General features: G+C 59.0%; 2 protein-coding genes across 2 annotated transcripts; both read left to right on the plus strand.

The window, feature by feature from the left end:
* The first annotated feature begins 362 nt into the window (after nt 1-362).
* PIK3R2 (phosphoinositide-3-kinase regulatory subunit 2) lies at nt 363-13,068 on the plus strand. The gene is made up of 16 exons (XM_070373317.1): nt 363-519; nt 2,317-3,060; nt 5,803-5,895; nt 6,230-6,271; nt 6,377-6,508; nt 6,598-6,811; nt 7,287-7,372; nt 7,522-7,630; nt 7,712-7,810; nt 7,948-8,128; nt 8,233-8,358; nt 9,611-9,753; nt 9,987-10,163; nt 11,127-11,198; nt 11,382-11,552; nt 11,865-13,068. The coding sequence occupies exons 2-16, from the start codon at nt 2,739-2,741 to the stop codon at nt 12,070-12,072; spliced, it is 2,175 nt and encodes a 724-aa protein (XP_070229418.1). The 5' UTR covers nt 363-519; nt 2,317-2,738; the 3' UTR covers nt 12,073-13,068.
* Nucleotides 13,069-15,528: 2,460 nt separating this feature from the next.
* Nucleotides 15,529-18,934, plus strand: IFI30 (IFI30 lysosomal thiol reductase). The gene is made up of 7 exons (XM_070373318.1): nt 15,529-15,712; nt 16,726-16,908; nt 16,997-17,071; nt 17,326-17,418; nt 18,232-18,384; nt 18,511-18,564; nt 18,654-18,934. Exons 1-7 carry the CDS (start codon nt 15,599-15,601, stop codon nt 18,714-18,716), a joined length of 735 nt encoding a protein of 244 aa, XP_070229419.1. The 5' UTR covers nt 15,529-15,598; the 3' UTR covers nt 18,717-18,934.
* Nucleotides 18,935-19,305: the final 371 nt, after the last annotated feature.

Here is a 19,305-nt window from a genome sequence, read left to right on the forward strand (position 1 = left end):
CCTCTGGATCTAAGTTCTCAGGGCCTCATTTGAGGTCAAGCCCATTTGGTTCTTTCCAGTAAGTTTCCGAAGTTTCGGGGGCCAGCCTGTTTTGCGAGTCCGGCTGGAGAGCGCTCAGCCGTTTCCACAATCTCGGGCATCTCAGTACAGCCGAGCCTAGCCGAGCCCAGCCTCCGAATGACTCATCTGACCCGATTGTGTTCGACTATTTCCGGAAATGATCGGCTGTCTCGGGGCACGTTCGCCCCACAGCACCCTCCAGTCCCGCGGGAGTACGTTCGGCTCTTTCCGGAAGCATTCGGGCGTCCTCTGGCCCCGTCTCGGTCCCAGAGCACTCGCCCGGCCCGAATGCACTCGGCCGTTTCCGCCGGGGGGCGGACCCGACCGTTCGGAACCGCGGCGGCAGCGGCGGAGGCGGGGATCCCGCGGCTGCGGCGACGGCGGCCGCGGTGAAGCCACGGGTCTGGCTCGGTTCGGCGTGACGGTGGCCGCGGCGGCAGCGGTGGCGGCTGCGACCAGGTAAGTGTGAGCTGTCCGCGTGGCAGGCCGGGTTAGGGGTGCGCTCAGATGCGGGGCGCCCAGGCAGAGTATGGGGCCGCGGTGGAAGCCGGAACGCGAGCAGGGCTGCATCGGGCCCCGCGGGAACTGGGGGCCGCAGGGAGCGGGAGGCCTCGGGCTCGACCTGGCCCTGGTGCAGCCTGCCCTGGAAGATGAGGGTGGAACGGCGAACTGTAGGCAGAGATAAGGGGTTGGAGCCGCGGCCCTGAATTGAGGGAGGCCCTGCCGGGAGTGGGGCGTCGAGCAGTAAAGAGGGGTCGCCCAGGCATTGTGTGGGGCACAGTGGGGTGGTGGGGTGCAAGACGGTAGAGGGTCGACTGCGCTTCCGGCCCCCGAGCTGGGCTTCGGGGTCCACGCAGGCCCGAGTGCGCGTTTGCACACGCGTGAGCGCGCAGGCCCTGCGTCCCCCGCCAAACCCCCAGCCTGGCCCCTCCACCCCGCCTCTTGGATTCGGGGAGCGCTGGTTCCCAGGCGCGCACACCGGGGCGTGTGCAAACGTGTGCACGGCGGGGCGCGGAGGCGGGCAGGCAAGCGGATTCAGGCGGTTTTCTGGACGTCCCTGTCGCTGGGCCTCAGTTTCCCCATCTGTAGAATGGGGCGCCAGGGGCCAGGGAGCGGATAAGTTGGGGCGTCCTGGAATGTGGAGCTTGTGCCCAGTACTTGGACACCTCTAGCGGTTCCCCGCGGTCCACGGATAAAGCCTGACCCTCTACCTGGACCCCAAGGCCTGCATGGCCTGTGGCTTTAAGGCCACTCTGAACTCTTGACAAGTATTTCTGGCTATCCAGCCTTTGCCTGTACTAGTCCTTCTGACCAGTGCTCCTCCTGTCCTCTGTGAGGACCCGCCTTTTGGAAAAGCACCGCCCCCCACCCCACCCCACCCCCAATCTCTCAGGAAGACCCAACCTGCAGGGCTGTGATTGAGAATGTGTCTGTGCTGGGCTGTGTCTCCTGAGATTGGTGGCTCCTTGGGGGTGATCATTGCCCCTGCATACAGCAGCCACCCACTTGGCAGCTGCAGTGCCCTCCTTCCTTCTACCGTTTCCCAGCTCCATGTCTGTTGTGGGGCTAAGGCCCTCTTGGCCTCCCACCAACCCTCTTCTATTTTAAGTACCTACTGTGGGCCTGAAGCTGAGACATGTCAGGGACCCCCACCACCACCGCCCCGTTCTCTCCTCCCCCTACAGAGATCAGAGATCCATTTGCTTGGACTCACCTTTGCTTGTGCTATGACATCTGCTTGGACTTCATCCCCTATCCCTTTTGGCCCCTGCAGCCACTTACTGCACTCAGCCATCACAGCCCCTCCTCAGGGCTCCACAGCACGCTGAACATCATCACCCATTATGCTCTGAGCATTCAGGGTTTAACTGGCCATTTGGGATGGATGCATCCTGGGCCTTGTGAAAATGGGCAGCTCTGAGCTTTTCAGTCCTGGCTTCCTGGCCCATTGAATGTCCAACAGAGACCTGCCTACTCTGAGCCTTAGTATCCCCATTTCTAACAGGGGCGAAGAAGAACTTGTTTACTGAACTTGCAGTATGCCCAGAACAGATTCTTGGGAGCTCTGCCCCCAACAACCCCAAGGGAGGGCCATTCACCCATTTTACAGCTGGGGAAACGGAGGCCCAGAGAGGTGCAGGGACTGACCCAAGGGTACCCAGTTAGGGGATTCTAACCTGGGATTTGGGTTTGGCTCTGAATTGAGGGTGGCAGGAGTTCAAACCGACTCATGCTGCCCCACCCCTCTCCCCCTAGGTCGGTGTCCCGAGCCGAGCATGGTGACAGCCCGTGCCCTCGGCCCCCTCGCCTGGCGCAGCTGGAAGAGCCGCCAGCCTCGGGAGCCGATGGCCCCCCACGTGAGGGAGTGAGCGACCTGGCCCCGCCCTACGGATTGAGGGGGGACGCAGCAGCTGAGTGACCTGAGATCAGGCTGCCGAGCCCCTCCCACCAGTTGACGAATGGTGGACAAGCAACGAGTGACCCTTGTTAGGGTCATGAAATAATGGTGGGAAGCAAAGCGTGAGCATCCCGGGTGGTCACCTGTAACTTCTTGGTGAAAATCGAAGCCTGAGTCCCCAAGCCCTCCCAGCGGACCCTCCCGGCCCCCCACCCGGGGCTGATGGGGCCACTGGGGCCCCAAGCAGCCACCTGACCATCCAGACCCCACCCCGCCAGCCATGGCTGGCCCTGAGGGCTTCCAATACCGTGCATTGTACCCATTCCGCCGGGAGCGGCCGGAGGACCTGGAGCTGCTTCCGGGTGATGTGCTGGTGGTGAGCAGGGCCGCCCTGCAGGCGCTGGGCGTGGCCGAGGGCAACGAGCGCTGCCCGCAGAGCGTAGGCTGGATGCCTGGCCTCAATGAGCGTACCCGGCAGCGCGGCGACTTCCCTGGCACCTATGTGGAGTTCCTGGGGCCCGTGGCCCTGGCCCGGCCTGGCCCTCGCCCACGTGGCCCCCGCCCACTGCCCGCCAGGCCCCGAGACGGGCCCCCTGAGTCAGGTGAGCAGCAGACTGGGCCCCTGGCAGGAATGAGGGAAACCGGGAGTGCCCGCAGAGCCTCAGTTTCCTCTTGTTTCCCATGAGGCAATGGTGCTTCTCCCCGGAGAGGAGGAATGAGGATATCTGATTGGTTGGCAGGTATCAATTACACTGCTATGGAGGACTGGGTGCAGTTCGTGGCTGGGCACCCAGAGGCGGACACACTAGCCTCACCCTGCTCTCATGGGGCTTCTGGTTCAAGAAGTGAGAAGAAGGTGATTAAGTGATGACAGATGCCAAGAGAAAGCAGCCTCTCAGAGAGTAGGGGGAGAAGGCAGCAGGCAAAGCAAAGACAAAGGCCCTGAGGGAATGTCACAGCGGGTTCAGGGAACCAGCCCTGACAAGTGGAGCCGAGTGAGGAAGGGGCAGGGTCCTCACCTTGGATTTCATGGGATTGATTCTGAAGATAATAGGGAGTGTCCGGGAAGATTCAGAGGCTCAATTTAACTTCATCTTGTGGTTTGCAGACGGAATCCCTTGAGAAACCCGCCCCCTTTGTTATAACCCTGGTTTTCTGATTTCCAGAATGATGGGAGCCAAAAAGCCCAAAGGTGGGCTACTCAGTTGAGGCCACACAGCACAGTGGCATGTGAGGATGCTCCGTCCCTTTCAAAGAGACCCTCGGCCCCCCCTCCCTCCAAAGAGCATGCTCGGAATGGAGAACCAGGACACTGAACGTACATTGTGACTGCATGCCGGCCTGTATGCTGGGCAGAGAAACGAGGCACAAGTTGTAGGAAGGAGGCTGATGAGTGCTGAGCACCCAGCATGGTCTGCCTCATCACTCACAGTGGCCCAGCGTGGTCCCGTGTACACATAGGGAGACCAAGGTGCTAGGGAGTCAAACCACTCGCTCAGGGAGTCACCCAGTGAAGGCTAAAGCCTTGAGAGGCACCATGGCCCCTCCCAATGGCCCACCTGGTTTTGTGCCCAAGGGACTCTGATGCCCAAAGAGGGTCAGCCCAGAGTCCCCATGGCGTGGGGTGGGATGGCGGGGTGCCGAGGCGGCATGCTGCAGGCTTGGGCTTTGCAGCATCTGGTGTCTCCGGAGCCTGTGCCTGCGTCCCGCCTCAGCCTGGAGGAGCAGGAGGCGGCCCCATCCGGGCTCCCCGCCAGAGTCTGCCTCTCCCCCTGGTAACAGCCGCCTCCCTCCTCTGCCTGGCCTGGGTCCAGCCACCACACACATCCCCACTCCCAGGCAGCCACCCAGCTCCGCCCTCCCAATATCCCAATATCCACGTGACATGGGTTAGGGCCAGCCCTCTCCAGGCCTCGGTCTCCTCATCTGGAAATGGGGGGTATTGGTCCTTCTGTTCAAGCCCTGACCCTCTGAGGACCACTAGGCAACACGCTGTAGCTGCCTGCCTTCCCTCCATGCAGCTCTGCACAGGGAGCTGCGTGCCGAGCCCTGATGTCACCTGGGCCCCCGCTGGCCTGTGCATCTAGGGGAACTTGCTCTTTTCCTGAAACTCAGTTTCTCATCCATAAAATGGGGGGTGACATCTATTCTAATGGGACCTCCCTCCCTGCGTTGCAGACAGGCAAATTTCAGAGTGGAGTTTCGGAACTGTGGCCCCCTTACCAGCTGGATGTCACCCACCTCCCCTTGTTTGCTCTTTTTTTTTTTTTTTTTTTTGCATTTTTGACACAGCTGGGCCTTTCTGCAGTTCAAGCACCACCTGGCCCATCACTCAGGGAGGCCCCACAGGCCCTGGCTTGCCCCTGCTGTGTGCCAGGGCGTCCCCGCCAAGGGCCAAAGCTGCATCAAATGGTGGCTGTGCCGGCAGAGAGCGCCTGCACACAAAAGGTTGGGTGGGGCGAAATGGGGCCAGGAGGGGCTGGGACAGGGAGGGGGCCAGCATTTTTAAAAGGGGGGACTTTTTTTTTTTTTTTTTAAAAACAAAGTGACTTAGAAAATGGAGATTTTTCTTGGGATGAGATGTCCTGACCCCGATGAGATATTTTCCGTTTATTCTTTTCAACTGCTTTGTTGTTCCCGCTAAGAAAGGAGAGATGATGCCATTGACCAGTTTCTCAGCTGCAGGATTCAAGGCACAGAGAGGGTATGTCCTGTGCCCGAGGTTGGCCAGCAAGCAACAGCAGAGTCCTAAACCTGCTGCATGAGTGTCCTGTGGCTGCTGTAATGAACTGCCACGAGCCAGTGGCCGTTCAAACGACGGGAGCATGTTCTCATGGTTCTAGAGACCAGAATTCTAGACCAAGGTGTGGGCAGGGCTGTGCTTTCTCCAGAGACCTTAAGGGAGGAGCTTTCCTTGCTTCTTCCAGCTTTTAGGGGTTCCAGGCATACTTTGGTTTAGTGCTACATCACCCCAATCTCTGCCTCTCTCTTCAGATGGCCTTCTCTTATAAAGACACCAGTCCTTGGGTTTAGGACCCTTAATCCAAGATGGTCTCGTCGTGAAACCCTTATCTTCATTATATCTGAGAGATTAGGAAGTGGACATCCCATTTGGTTGACACTGGTCAATCCGCTCCACCTCATGTCTGAAGTTGTGTGAACTAATCTTTTAACCCAGAACACTGCTTCCCACCAGCTCAGCCCTCCCAGCTCCACCAGCTGGGCCTTCTGTCTCCCCCAGGGTAGTGGGCCAGATGCCAGGCCCTTGGGCTGAGATGCAGCAGGCAAAGACGGGGCTGGGGTCCTTCTAGGGACCCTGCCAACACTGCGTCCCCTCCTGCCAGGCCTTACACTCCCTGACCTACCCGAGCAGTTCTCCCCCCCTGATGTGGCTCCCCCTATCCTGGTGAAGCTGGTGGAGGCCATTGAACGGACAGGTGAGCCTTGGCCTGCCTGCAGCCCCTGGATTCTGCTTGCTTACCTCTGGGGATGGGCAACTCATCCTCTTCCCTGGGCTCAGGTTGCATGGAGAGGCTGAGTCTGGATGCTCTGGGTCTCCCTGTTGAGTTGGGGAAGGAATAACTCCCTAGGGAACGTGGACCCCTGCATAGCATGTGCCGCGCCCTCTGCTACCATTTCCCTCCCCTCCCTCTGCTCTTACCTCTGGGGGGTTGAGTAGCCACCCCAGACCCCACATGGGGTAGAGGCAGCATTTGAGAGCTGGTCTTGGCACCTAGGGTGACGCTGACCTACCCCATCCCTTCCCCCCAGGGCTGGACAGCTACAGGCCTGAGCCACCTGCCGTGCGCACAGGTGAGGGCAAGCTTCAGTGGGTGAGTGGGAAAGGAACCTGCCCTGGACGGATGTGTCCCCTCCCTGCGCCCGCCTTGGACCGAGGTATCCCTCTTGCACCCACAGACTGGTCCCTGAGTGATGTGGAGCAGTGGGATGCGGCAGCCCTGTCAGATGGTGTGAAAGGCTTCCTGCTGGCGCTGCCAGCGCCCCTCGTGACACCCGAGGCTGCGGCCGAGGCACACCGAGCCCTGCGGGGTAAATCTGGAGGGAAGCCCGGGCTGGGGAAGGCATTGGGCAGGCGGGCTCAGGCCCTGGCTCACTCAACCCTGGCCATCTGTCCACAGAGGCTGCGGGGCCCGTGGGGCCGGCCTTGGAGCCCCCGACGCTGCCACTGCACCATGCGCTCACGCTGCGCTTCCTGCTCCAGCACCTGGGCCGGGTGGCCGGGCGCGCCCCAGCCCCGGGCCCCGCGGTCCGTGCCCTGGGCGCCACCTTCGGGCCGCTACTGCTACGCGCGCCGCCGCCGCCCTCTCCGCCGCCAGGGGGCGCACCCGACGGGTGAGAGGCCGATGCTGGGGGGCGGGGCTGAGTCGAAGCAGAAAGGGGTGGCCGGAGACGTAGCCAGGGAGGGGTCTAGAAAGGAGAGGGGAGTGTGGATGAGGGTCCCATGGGGAAGAGGCCAGAGCTGTCGTGATGGGCGGGCTAGGAAAGATGACTGGGGGTGAGACTTGAGCTCCAAGAAGACTCCATCAGGGCTTGGGACAAGGCGAAGGGGCTTGGACGAGAGAGCAGGCAAGTGGATTGTGTCTGTTCTTTCTGCTTCCCCACCCACGTGCTGGACTCCTGTTGTTTGTTGCATGAGACTTACCCATCGCTTGCTGTATGTGCAGAGACAGTAGTGGGTCTCCCACGCCTGCCTGCAGCATCTACTCTTCTTCCACTCGCGTGCTTTCACACATACCCCCTGCCAGTTGTGCAAGCACACAGAAGGCCATGTGCACACCAGCACTCACCACACTCCCCTTCCCCCTAGGACCGAGCCCACTCCTGACTTTCCGGCGCTGCTGGTGGAGAAGCTGCTTCAGGAACATCTGGAGGAGCAGGAGGTTGCCCCCCCAGGTGACCCCCACCCCCTTGGATTAGCTCTTTTTGTTGGGGATGAGAATGCTGACTCGGGGCCCTGCCTGTATCAGCAGGCTCAGTTGCCAGGGGAGCTCACCCTGGGATACAGTTGGTGCTCAATGCATATTTGTTTTCCTGTCCCCCAGCACTGCCACCAAAACCCCCCAAGACAAAGCCAGCCCCCACAGGCCTGGCCAATGGGGGCAGCCCACCCTCCCTGCAGGACGCCGAGTGGTACTGGGGTGACATCTCCAGGTAGGACTGTTGGGTGGGGCCGCAGAACCCAGGGGTGGGGCAGGGCCTCCCAGCAGGCACCCATCCCGGCTGTCTCCACAGGGAGGAGGTAAACGAGAAACTTCGGGACACGCCCGATGGCACCTTCCTGGTCCGAGATGCCTCCAGCAAGATCCAGGGAGAGTACACGCTGACCCTCAGGTGGGGGCCCATCCCTTCAGGGAGACTGGGGCGAGGGGTGGGAGTGGGCCACTCAGGTCAGAGGACTGGGGGTCACACAGGCAGTGCCACACGGATGGACCTGCCGCTGGGCACTGACACCCCCTCACCCACCCCAGGAAGGGCGGAAACAACAAGCTGATCAAGGTCTTCCACCGAGATGGGCACTATGGCTTCTCGGAGCCGCTCACCTTCTGCTCTGTCGTGGACCTCATCACCCACTACCGCCATGAGTCACTGGCCCAGTACAACGCCAAGCTGGACACGCGGCTCCTCTACCCGGTGTCCAAGTACCAACAGGTCGGGGGCTGGGGTGGGCGCTGGGGGTGGGGGTTGGCGATGCCCGGCTGGCGCTGGGCCTCAGTTTCCCAGGTAGCTTGCCTGATGGCACCGGGTATTCCCAGGACCAGATCGTCAAGGAGGACAGCGTGGAGGCGGTGGGTGCCCAGCTCAAGGTCTACCACCAGCAGTACCAGGACAAGAGCCGCGAGTACGACCAGCTCTACGAGGAGTACACACGCACCTCCCAGGTACCACGGCAAGCACACCCCAAGGAGGCCTGGGCACAGGGGCAGTGCTGAGGTCGCAGTGCCACACGTCCACTTCTAGGTCACGAGCAGGCTCTTAGCACCAGGGACTGACTGAAAATATAGAAATCAATGCGGGGGTGGTTTAGTTGCTGAGTTGTGTCTGACTCTTGAGATCCCATGGACTGTAGCCCGCCAGGCTCCTCTGTCCATGGGATTCTCCAGGCAAAAATACTGGAGTGGGTTGCCATTTCCTTCTCCAGAGGATCTTCCCGACCTAAGGATTGAATCTGTGACTCCTGCATTGCAGGCAGATTCTTTACCAACTGAGCTCTGAGGGAAGCCCAGAAATCAATATATATGATTCTAAAAAACAAAAACACAGATGAGGAGGTACCCAGCAGCCTCACGAGCGGCTGAGCCATGGGAGGCATCTTGGTTGAGCCTCTGGGCCTCAGTCTCCCCATCTGGAAACTGGGACCATGAGTTTCAGTTCCTTTTCTTCTCCATCCCCTTCAACCTGGATGTTATCAAAATGATGGTAACCACCTCACCAAGAGTTGCCTAAGACAAAGGGTCAGGAGGTCATGGGAAACAGCAGTATCTTTTAAAAACAGGCAAGTGGGGAAAGGTTTTATCACTCCAGGACTGTGTTAATCAACTTCTTTTGTAAGTTGAGATGCAACTTATTCAGATTGAACATCCCATCTCCATCAGGGAGTTTCTCTGTCTCCCCTGTAATCTCTGAGCAGTCTCTTTCTTGTCTCCTTTCTAAAGACAGGTTACCTGAGGTTCTGAGTGGACAGGACAACTGTCTGGGATCAGTTAGGAGCATCATGACCTTGGAAATGGCTTAGGCCTCCCAAGCCTCAGTTTCCCCATTAACAATTCTGACTTTGTATAGGCTGTTGGGAGGTTTGATGAGAGGATGCATGAAAGGGGCTTGGTGCAGCATCTACCCTGAGAAGGAGCCCCACGAATTGTAGCAACTAGATTTATCATTAATTCTGAGCAGCGCTCACGCACTCAGTTGTTTTGTAAGATGCCCAAAGGAGAATCTAAAAGAAGAGTGGGTTGGGGGATGTGGGCTTTGAAGGCGGAACAGGAGTTCGTTTGGTGCAGCTGGAGGAACGGTGCCCTTGGTGGAGGAACCAGCTTGAACAGTGCCTCCACATCAGAGTTGGGATCTGCCTTTACCTCTCATGAGGGATTTGCCGGGAGTCCCAGGAGGTGCTCAGACTTACCCCTCTTCCAGGAACTGCAGATGAAGCGCACAGCCATCGAAGCCTTCAATGAGACCATCAAGATCTTTGAAGAGCAGGGCCAGACGCAGGAGAAGTGCAGCAAGGAATATCTGGAGCGCTTCCGACGTGAGGGCAATGAGAAAGAAATGCAGAGGTGAGTCCAGTTCCTCTTCTCTGCCCTACCGCACCCTGCTCCAACACAGCTCAAGTGGGGAAAGAAAGGAAACAGGGTGGGCAGCCTGGGTTCCAAGGTGGGGAGAGGGTCGGTTGAAGTGGACTTTGAAGGACGAATAGGAGTTTGCCAGAAAGAGAACTCAGGGAAGCAGCCTGTCCAGAGGCTTAGAGACTGGGAGCCAGTCTGAGGCCTCTGAGCCACTCCTCCCACAGGATCCTGCTAAACTCGGAGCGGCTCAAGTCTCGCATTGCCGAGATCCACGAGAGCCGCACAAAGCTGGAGCAGGAGCTGCGGGCACAGGCCTCTGACAACCGAGAGATCGACAAGCGCATGAACAGCCTCAAGCCAGACCTCATGCAGTTGCGCAAGATCCGAGACCAGTACCTTGTGTGAGTGCCTGGCTCTGCGCTTGCCTGGGGGGGGTCCCCCCTGTTAATGCAGGGGCACCTGGAGCAGTGACCTCTGCATGTATCTCACTTTCTCCACCAGGTAGTCCCATCTACCTCCCTACCCCATTATCTGTCCACCAGCCCCCTTCCCTCTCGATCAGGCCCCTCCTGGCCCACTCAGAAGGGCTCTTGGACTTCCCTGGTGATCCAGTGGTTAAGATTCTGTGCTTCCATGGCAGGGGGCACGGGTTTGATCCCTGGCGGAGGAACTAAGCATGGTGCTGCCAAAAAAAAGGGCTCCCTGTACAGCAGCTCCATTCAGCCTCAGCTGTGAAATGGGAGCGCTGCTGCAACACGGCGGAGTCACTGGGAGCCCCGGATAAATGCCGACTCCGTGACCCAGCATGCAGTGCCCAACCCGAGCCCCAGATCCCGTCTCTGAGGCTTCCCCCTCCCACCTGGACCTTTGACACTTGTGTGCACCTAGTGTGTGCTGAGCACCGTGCATACATTAGCTCACTTGGTCCTCTGAAATATTGTAAAGTTTCTCTTTTGCAGGTGGGGGAAACTAAGGTTCAGAACAGGCAGCTGCCATGGGCAAAGGCGTACTACCGTGCAGCCCCCTGGACTGAGCTTCTGATGCTGATAACACCTGTGATGGCACAATCTGGGGTCTCAAAAAGTGTTAACAGAAACATAATAAATGGCGGCGGCACGAGTAGCGGGGGCAGAGCGGGTTTCCCTGGCATAGCCTGGGGCATCCACCTGAGTTGAAGCTGTCCTTGCCCTGGCCAAGGCTGACCCCTTGTGGTAACCGGGGGTACTGCACCCAGAACCTACTCTGGTCAGCCCTTGCCTCCAGCCTGGCTGGCCAGGACCACGGAGGGCTTGCCTTTCCTATGCTGCAGCCTCTGTTCCCCTCCCAGCCAAGCAGCAGGAGCCCACCTTTCCTCTTCCCTCCAGGTGGCTCACTCAGAAGGGTGCCCGGCAGAAGAAAATCAACGAATGGTTGGGGATCAAGAACGAGACTGAGGAGTGAGTGACCACTTCAGCCAAGGGGTGGAGGGGTTGGAGGGGTGTTCTTAGAGGAGGGGCCATTTTGCGTGGGTTTTGCAGGGTGAATAGGAGTTCACCAGGGAAGGAGCGTTGTCCAGGTGACAGGGGGACCTTGGAGGCTGGTGAGTAGGTGACCAGGGCTCCTCCCTGCCTCCTCCACAGCCAGTACTCACTGATGGAGGATGAGGATGACCTCCCCCACCACGAGGAACGCACCTGGTATGTAGGCAAGATCAACCGCACCCAAGCTGAGGAAATGCTGAGTGGCAAGCGGGACGGTACCTTCCTCATCCGTGAGAGCAGCCAGCGGGGTTGCTACGCCTGTTCTGTGGTGTGAGTGCCTGGCCAGGGAACTGAGAATGGCTGAATGTTGGGAGGGGGATCTACCCATTCCTTCTGAGGGCTCTCATTGAGCACCAGCTGTATGTTCGGCCTTGGGAGACAGCCGGGAAGAAGCCCTGGGTTCTTGGGGACAGGGGAGGAAGCTGGGGCAGGATCAAAGCAGGGTCGGGGCCTGGTCAGCAGCCAGCACCCAGGAGATGGGGAAGTAGGGGTCCCAGGCAGGGTCACCTGAGAGGAGCCGTGGGGCGGAGTTGGGAAAGCCTGCGGGGGCGGGCGCCCTTCTGACCCAGCCCGCCCCCGCAGGGTGGACGGGGACACCAAGCACTGCGTCATCTACCGCACGGCCACCGGCTTCGGCTTCGCGGAGCCCTACAACCTGTACGGGTCCCTGAAGGAGCTCGTCCTCCACTACCAGCACGCCTCGCTGGTGCAGCACAACGACGCGCTGACCGTCACGCTCGCCCACCCCGTGCGCGCCCCCGGCCCTGGGCCCCCGCCGGCTGCGCGCTGAGCAGGCGCGCCCCCCGGGCCTGGGCCCCGCCGGCTGGGCCCAGAGCGGAGCCGCTGCATCTGGAGTCTGTCTGTCTAATCTGTCTCTTCCTTGGGTCTCCTCCGCCTGTCTCTTCTTTGTGAATCTCTCAAGGTGTATCTGTTTTTCTTTTCCTCTCTCCGCAGTTCTGTCTGTCTCTCTGTGTCTGCCTCTCTCTCCATCTTTCTCTGAGTCTCTTTCTGTCCCCTGCTGTCACTCTGTCTCTTTCTAGCTCCATCTGTCCGTCCCCCCCCCGTCTCTGTGTATCCGTGTTGGGGGTCCCGCCTCCCCAACTCCACAGCCCTTGCCCCCACAATCACTGCCCTCCAACGGCTCTGGCCACCCACAACCTTGTGCCCTGTCCCCCACGGGCCTCCGGGGGTCCCCAGAGCCCCACCTGGCTGCACCTGCCGTGTTTACAGAGGCCCCTGGGCTGCGTGGCCCCCGCCTGGGTGCCCCCATTTTTAAGCCATAGACCTGGGGTCAGGGCAGGAAGGAACTTCGCTTGGCCACTTCCAAGAACCTCAGCCGTGACGTCTGGGGCCAGGCGGGACCTGCCCCATAGACCCCAACTTCCCCTTCAAACCCTGAAGTGAAACCCGGCCCCAGGTTGTCCCCACCTTGGGGCTGCTGCCAAGAAGTACCCCTGAAAAAGAAAATAATTAAAAATAAACTCACAGGCTGACCCCAGGCCTCCCAGGAACTGAGGCCACCAGCACCTCCGGGCAGTCGGCACATAACGGTGCCAGCACCCTAGTCAACGCAGACTCAAGGCTTCTCCATCATGTTGGGCTCTGGTTTCATTTTCCCTCAAGTGTACCTAAAGCCCTCTTTTCTCTCCTCTTTTGGGACGAGAGCCCTGATTTTCTATGCCACCCACGGACCCTACCCCCCTTTTCCTGCCTGTCTGGCTAGGCTGGCAGGCGGGTTTTGTATGGTACGTTGATACTGATAATGGATATAAAACATTGAACTCGATGGACGCTTCTGTTTTCAGTGACAGGCTTTAGCTCTGGGCTGCCGAATGGAGGCTGCCAGCCCCTGCCTTGTCCCCCACCTCCCTCGCCATTGCAGCTTAGATTGCTCATGTGCAGAGAGATTGAGACCTGCCTGAGGTCACACAGCAGAGAGTCTCAGACCCCAGCCTCTGCTGCAGGGACCCCAGGCCATAGCTCCCAAGTTTTGAGTTTGAGTTTGAATTCTGACACTCAGCCACCATCCCTGGCCCCAGAAAATCGCCACCCCTCTAATGTGCAGCTTCCTCGTGGCCAAGCAGAAAAGACTGTCACACCCACTCCCATGCCATCCAGAGGGGCCTCCTGTGTCCTGGATCCCCACAGTGTCAAACCCCTCTTCTCCACACCTGCCCAATGCGGCCTGCCGTGGCTCTAGGGACACTGAGCTGGGTCCTCATGGTGGCACTGACCCGGACTCAGTCACCATTCCCTGGCTGCCCTCCCCTCACATACCCCCAGGGCTGGGAACCTCCTCTCCTCCCCAGCCCAACGGCACCTGTCAGGACCCAATGTGGCTGAGACAGCCCCCAGGGATGAAGGAGCCGCTGTCTGATCCATCTCTCCCCTGGGCTCTCAGAGGGACAGGAGTTACCTTCCTTGGCCTCAAAGCTTCGGTCCTCCAAGCACTGTCCCCACTTGAGTGACTGACCAGTCAGGAGGCACCCTCTAAATAACTCCAGCCCAGACTCTGCCCCCACTGAGGGCTTCCCCAACGCCCTGAGTGGAAGCACGGTAAAGCTCACCTTCTCAGTCCCATGAGCCCAGCCGGGTGGAGCCTGAGCACAGAAGAGAACGTCCCACATAGCCTCTAGCTGGTCTCCACACTCAACCAACTGTGTCTCCTTGGGAACATCACCTCCCGTTTCCGTCCCATTTCCTCTTATCAAGTAAGGCCAACAGTCTCTACTGGGCATCTCTGAGGATTTCATGCTCAAATGGGTGAGGTTACCTTTAGGAATTCCTCCAAATAAGGCTGGTGATTAATACCCACTGGAAAAATTGTAGCAATTATATTTATTGCTATTTCTTCAGCCCAGTACAGGACTGAATACAGACTAAGTTCCCCAAAGCCGTGTCGCTTAGCCTTGCAGAGGCTTCACAAAGGAAAGGGGTTCTGCGAAGAGTTCAAAAGAATGAGGTGGGATCTTCCAGCCATGGGGACTTCAGGGGAACCCCAGCACCCGAACCTGCTGCTATGCATGTAGCCATGTGGGCTGGGGTTTCCCCAGAACTGGAGGGGGACCTGGGCTGTGGAGCTGGGGGCTAGACTGATTTCCCGGCAAGGGTGGGGAGCGTTTCCTCCCGTGGGGCCCAAATCTTTGCCATGCAAAGTCTGAATGTGTTGGTTCCTTCCCCAACACTCCTAGCCTCCAAGCCTTTATCTAGGTTATTCTCTCTGCCCAGTCTGCCGTCCTGCAAATACCTCCCACCCTACCCCCAGCCTGGGGCAATTCTCTCTGTTCCGAGCCCTTCATGATAGCTTTAGTCCCTAAACCTCACTTCTCCTACTTTATAGAAGGAGAAGTTGGGGCTTCATCACCTGAGGTGTCCAGCACAGTCCTGGAGCAAACCTGGGTCTGCCTGATTCCCCTGGATTTGGGTCCTACAGGGCCACTCCCACATCCCATGTATTAATACATCACACAGGCTTCAGGTAATGACTGCTCCAACCCAGGCTTCTCTTCTACCAAAGGAGCTGGCAGAGGGCAGGGGTGCACCCCTCCTCAAGCCTGGGAGAGCGGCAAGAAGGAAGACCAGCTTTCTCTTCCCACCCTCCAGCCAGGGATGGGGGTGCCGAGGGAAGTGAGGTGCCCCTCCCAGCACTGGCTTCTGCTTTCTGGCCCTGCTGTGGTCAAGCCTGAGTCAGCCCCACGCGACCACGCTGTCCGGGTTGCGGGGGGAGCCTGAGAGGGGGAGGGGTGAAGCTTGGGAATGAGGAGGGGTATGGGCCAAGCTAGGAGAGGGGGCCTGGCTGCCCACGCCGGGGCAAGGGATCACCTCCCGTGGGAACACAGGGTAGGGAGGTCGGAGAGTTGGCTCCATGGGCTAGGTCCGGGGTGGGGGCGGGGCAGGGCTGCTCTAACGGCCCCTCGAGGAATCCGTGGACGCATAGAGACCTCCTATCTCTCGATCTCTCTGTTTCTCTGTCTCTAAGCCCCCACCTCACCTCTGCTCGAGGTGCTCAGCCTCAGCTTCACAGGGCTGGGCCGGGCTGATTGCGGGGAAGGGTTGGGGGAGACGGAAGGGCAGCGCGTTGTTCAGGTAACTGGGGGGCCCAGCACCTGGCGGGGAGAATGGGGCTGGGGTGGGGTTGGGATGGGAAGAAAGACCCAGAGAGAAAAGTAGAGATACCCAGAGGCACCAGCCCGGGCCCCCGAAGGGCGTGGGCACCGGGAGGCGGGTTCCGCCTGGGGGCCGGGCCACCGCCGAGTTAAAGGCGGCTTCTTCCCGGGGCCACGGCTCCCCGCCGTCGCGTGTTCGCCGCCGCTGTGATGGCCTCGTCGCCTCTCCTGTTCGTGTTGCTGCTGCTGCTGCCGCTGGAGGTCCCCGCCGCAACGCGGTGGTCCTTGCTGGAAGCACTCCCCGAGGGGGCGGCCCCCTGCCAGGTAGCGTCGGCGACGCGGCGGGCGGGCCAGCCGGGACCCGCGCCCAGGTCGGGGGCCGGCCACTCCTCTCCTCTCACCACCCCGCCGACTTCGACGGGGACCACCGGGGTCCGGAGAGGATGCTACACGGGGGGGAGGGGAGTGGCGAGCCCCTCCCCAACCCCACCCTTCAATCCGGCACTTTGGCCATACTTTCTTTTCCCTTTCTCTTTCCTATCTGGAGTCCGAGTCCCTCAGCTGTCCCCCACCCCATCCTCCCGCAACTCCCTCCTCCCCCCAAGGTGCACTGAGCACCAACTGTGTACATCTGGAGCGAGAATCAGAGTCTCCTCTTTTAGGCCAGGGGAAGGAAGCCCAGACTAGCTGAGCTGCCGGCCCCTGGCCACGGGCATTCATCGAGGGTGCGTTTCGTTCCGGGAAGAGCGCGCGTTTTTGTGGTCCGGAGTAAACAGATGCCCCGGAGGCTAAACCACTTGCTCACAGACTCGGCCGCCCGCACCCCTCAGCTGGAGCCGGAAGTCAGCACCTATTAGGCGCCGCCTCTGCAGTAGCCTTGGGAGGAGTTCAGTGGGCTGGTGGAGAGGAAGAGTAAATAAGGAGTCAGTGAGGTGTAGGGCCTTGCTCAGCCCGGGGCCATGGCTCGAGGGGATGAAGTGGCCACAAAGGAGCAGGCGGTGGTGATACACACCACCGGAAGTCAGGGCTGACCCGCAGTGACCCAGGCGGGTGAAGGCCATGAATTCTTCCACCCTGTCTCCCCCTGGGTAAGAAGTTTCATCTCTGGAGGAAAGCAAGTCTTGTGCCTCCATTAACTGCCTACTGTTTGCAAATCTGTGTCACATCCATCTTGCAATTTGACTGATATTTAGGAAGATTTAGGCTTTCGGTGAAGCCTCAGCATCAGACTCCCACCTGGCAAGGTGGGGAAGGAGTGTGAGATAGAACACCTACTGTCTGCAGCTTCCTTCCTCCGAGAGGGTTTAACTTGACTCACACCCCTTTCTCCTGTGCAGGTCGGTGAGCTGTGCCTGCAGGCATCGCCCCAGAAGCCTGATGTTCCACTGGTCAACGTGAGCCTCTACTATGAGGCGCTGTGCCCTGGCTGCCGGGAATTCCTGATCCGAGAGCTCTTCCCGACGTGGCTGATGGTGTTGGAAATCCTCAACGTCACCTTGGTGCCTTATGGGAACGCTCAGGTGCCTGGGGACCAAAAGGGAGGCACGTGGCCACAGGAAGGAGGTCTGGGGGAGGGGCCAGCCAGCACTCACCTCTCTTGTTTTTCAGGAAAGAAACGTCAGTGGCAAGTGGGAGTTCACATGCCAGCATGGCGAGCGGGAGTGCCTGCTTAACAAAGTGGAGGTGAGCAGCTCCCTTCTCCCCCAGTTCCCAAGGGAGGGGCACAGAGGCTGGGGCGACTGCCCTGATAAGGAAGGTGAAATCGTGACTCAGAAGGGATTGCAGACAGCTCTGTCCCTTGCCTCTGTGCCTCCATTTAATCATGTCTTTGTTCTCCACTTGATTGGTGGACACCTCGTGATTATTCCTGGGGTGGTCCTTGGGGTGGAGGGTGCTCTGAGCCATTCACATCCTTGCCTGCCCGCTTCCACCCCCAGGCCTGCCTGCTGGACCAGCTGGAGCAGAAAGTAGCCTTCCTGACCATTGTCTGCCTAGAGGAAATGGATGACATGGAGCAAAACCTGAAGCCGGTGAGTAGCACCCCTCATTCAGCCTGGGTTGGGGGGCCCTGGCCTCCCTGCATCCAGACAGACCCAAGCTCAAGTCCTGGCCCCAACTGCCACTCACTGTGCAGTCCCAGGAATACAGCCTCCTTTCTCAAAGATTCAGTCTCTGAATGGAGAGAACCAAGATCTTCTGCGGGCCTGCCTGATAGATCAAGGAGGGCTTCCTGGACGAGGTGCCTCTGAGCTGGGCTTGGTTGAACAGGAATATACAAGGATACAGACAGTGATCCTTCTCTGGGGTATGGAGATGACACATCTGGCCCACCTCCCTCCCTGGAGGATTATGAAAAAGAACTCCCAAAAGGGTGACTCATCTGCCCTGATTGTTTGTTTATTCATCAAGCATCTGGGCCACCCAAGAGACCTGAAGCCTCCCTGAGACACCTCCAAGCCCTGCAGAGTCATAGTGTGGCTGGGGGTGTGCAAAGGAGGAGGGAACACTCAGGAGACTCAGAGGAAGGAGGAGGAAAAGTGTTCCCGGCAGAGGGAACAGCGACTACGGATGCTCTGGGGAAAATAAAACACTGCAGGGGTGGGGCTGCAGGTCTGGTCTTCTTGGAGGCAGCCTGAGCCCCTGCCCTGGGGCCTCCACTCAGGCATGTGTTAAGCACTTGCTGTTTAGGAGCCTTGCTGCATCCCTGGAAACCACAGTCGTAAGTGAGGAGGCAGAAACTGGGCTTGAGGGCGTGGGGGTTGCTAGAAGGAGGACCGTTGGGGAGATAGCAGGGAGGAAGCTGAGGCAATGCCCCTGCTGATCAGCTCCCCATCTGCCCTCAGTGCCTGCAGATCTATGCGCCAAAGGTGTCCGCGGATTCCATCATGGAGTGTGCTACGGGGAACCGTGGCATGCAGCTCTTGCACATCAACGCTCAGCTCACGGACGCTCTGCGGCCACCCCACAAATACGTGCCCTGGGTCGTCGTCAATGGGGTAAGAACTCTTGGGGCCCCCTGGCAGGGACTGGGCTGATGGGCATGTACATTGATCTGGGAGGCAGGAGGCAAGGGCCAGACTGGGAGCCAGTGGAACTTTTAACCCCCTGTCTTGCTTGTTCAGGAACACATGAAAGATGAGGAACATCTCCTACACCTTGTCTGCCGGTTGTACCAGGTAAGCCAGGCAGGGAATGGAGGGATCTGGCTAGTGGGGGTAGGGTAGGGTCTCCTTTCAGGACCCCAACTCACGGCCACCTTCTCCAGGGCCAGAAGCCAGATGTCTGCCAACTCACAGCTGAGCTGTCCAAGGAAGTCCACTTCAAGTGACTGACAACCAGTGTCCTGGGAGGGAGCTGGTGCAAGAAGAACGAAATCACACCTGTCCTTGTTTTTTGATCCCTGACTCAGCAAAGCCACTACTTCTACCTATTCTATGAAGCCCAGACTCAAAATTCTGCCCCAGGATCAAGAATCTTGTCTCACTGTGAATGGTGCTACGTCAAAACTCACTTAATAAACACTTTTGGATTTTGTGATTCAGCAAATCTCCTTTTTCCAGATATGCACAATGCTGGGACCCCTGAGAACCTCCCTGTCCTGGGGATGAAGAGCCAGACAGATAGCCCTAGTCCCATGGGGCAAGGATGGGCCAGAGTGGGAGGCACCAGTACTAGAGGAGCCCAGAGGAGAAATGAAGGTTCTTCATAGGAAGGAGGGACATTAGGGCTGGGGTTTTGAAGGGTGACTAGGAGTTCATTAGGCAAAAAATATATCTGTTACATCAACACACATCCCTAGCTACTCTTTTTCGCTGCCCCACACTAGGTGTTATGGGTTAAGCCAGAAGGTGGTAACTGGAGTCATGCAAGGCCACAAGTGGGGCAGTGACCTTGTCTGGGGAGTTTGAAAGAATATG

The sequence above is a fragment of the Bos mutus genome, chromosome 7 (assembly GCF_027580195.1).
Source record: "Bos mutus isolate GX-2022 chromosome 7, NWIPB_WYAK_1.1, whole genome shotgun sequence".
Lineage (NCBI taxonomy): Eukaryota > Metazoa > Chordata > Mammalia > Artiodactyla > Bovidae > Bos > Bos mutus.

Bases quoted from the DNA above. Each gene is read 5' to 3' on its own strand.
- IFI30 (XM_070373318.1), top strand. From the start codon at position 15,599: ATGGCCTCGTCGCCTCTCCTGTTCGTGTTGCTGCTGCTGCTGCCGCTG. The intron at 15,713-16,725 runs GTAGCGTCGGCG...TCTCCTGTGCAG, and splicing joins AGGGGGCGGCCCCCTGCCAG to GTCGGTGAGCTGTGCCTGCA. The intron at 17,072-17,325 runs GTGAGCAGCTCC...TTCCACCCCCAG, and splicing joins GCCTGCTTAACAAAGTGGAG to GCCTGCCTGCTGGACCAGCT.
- PIK3R2 (XM_070373317.1), top strand. From the start codon at position 2,739: ATGGCTGGCCCTGAGGGCTTCCAATACCGTGCATTGTACCCATTCCGC. The intron at 5,896-6,229 runs GTGAGCCTTGGC...CCTTCCCCCCAG, and splicing joins GGAGGCCATTGAACGGACAG to GGCTGGACAGCTACAGGCCT. The intron at 6,509-6,597 runs GTAAATCTGGAG...ATCTGTCCACAG, and splicing joins GGCACACCGAGCCCTGCGGG to AGGCTGCGGGGCCCGTGGGG.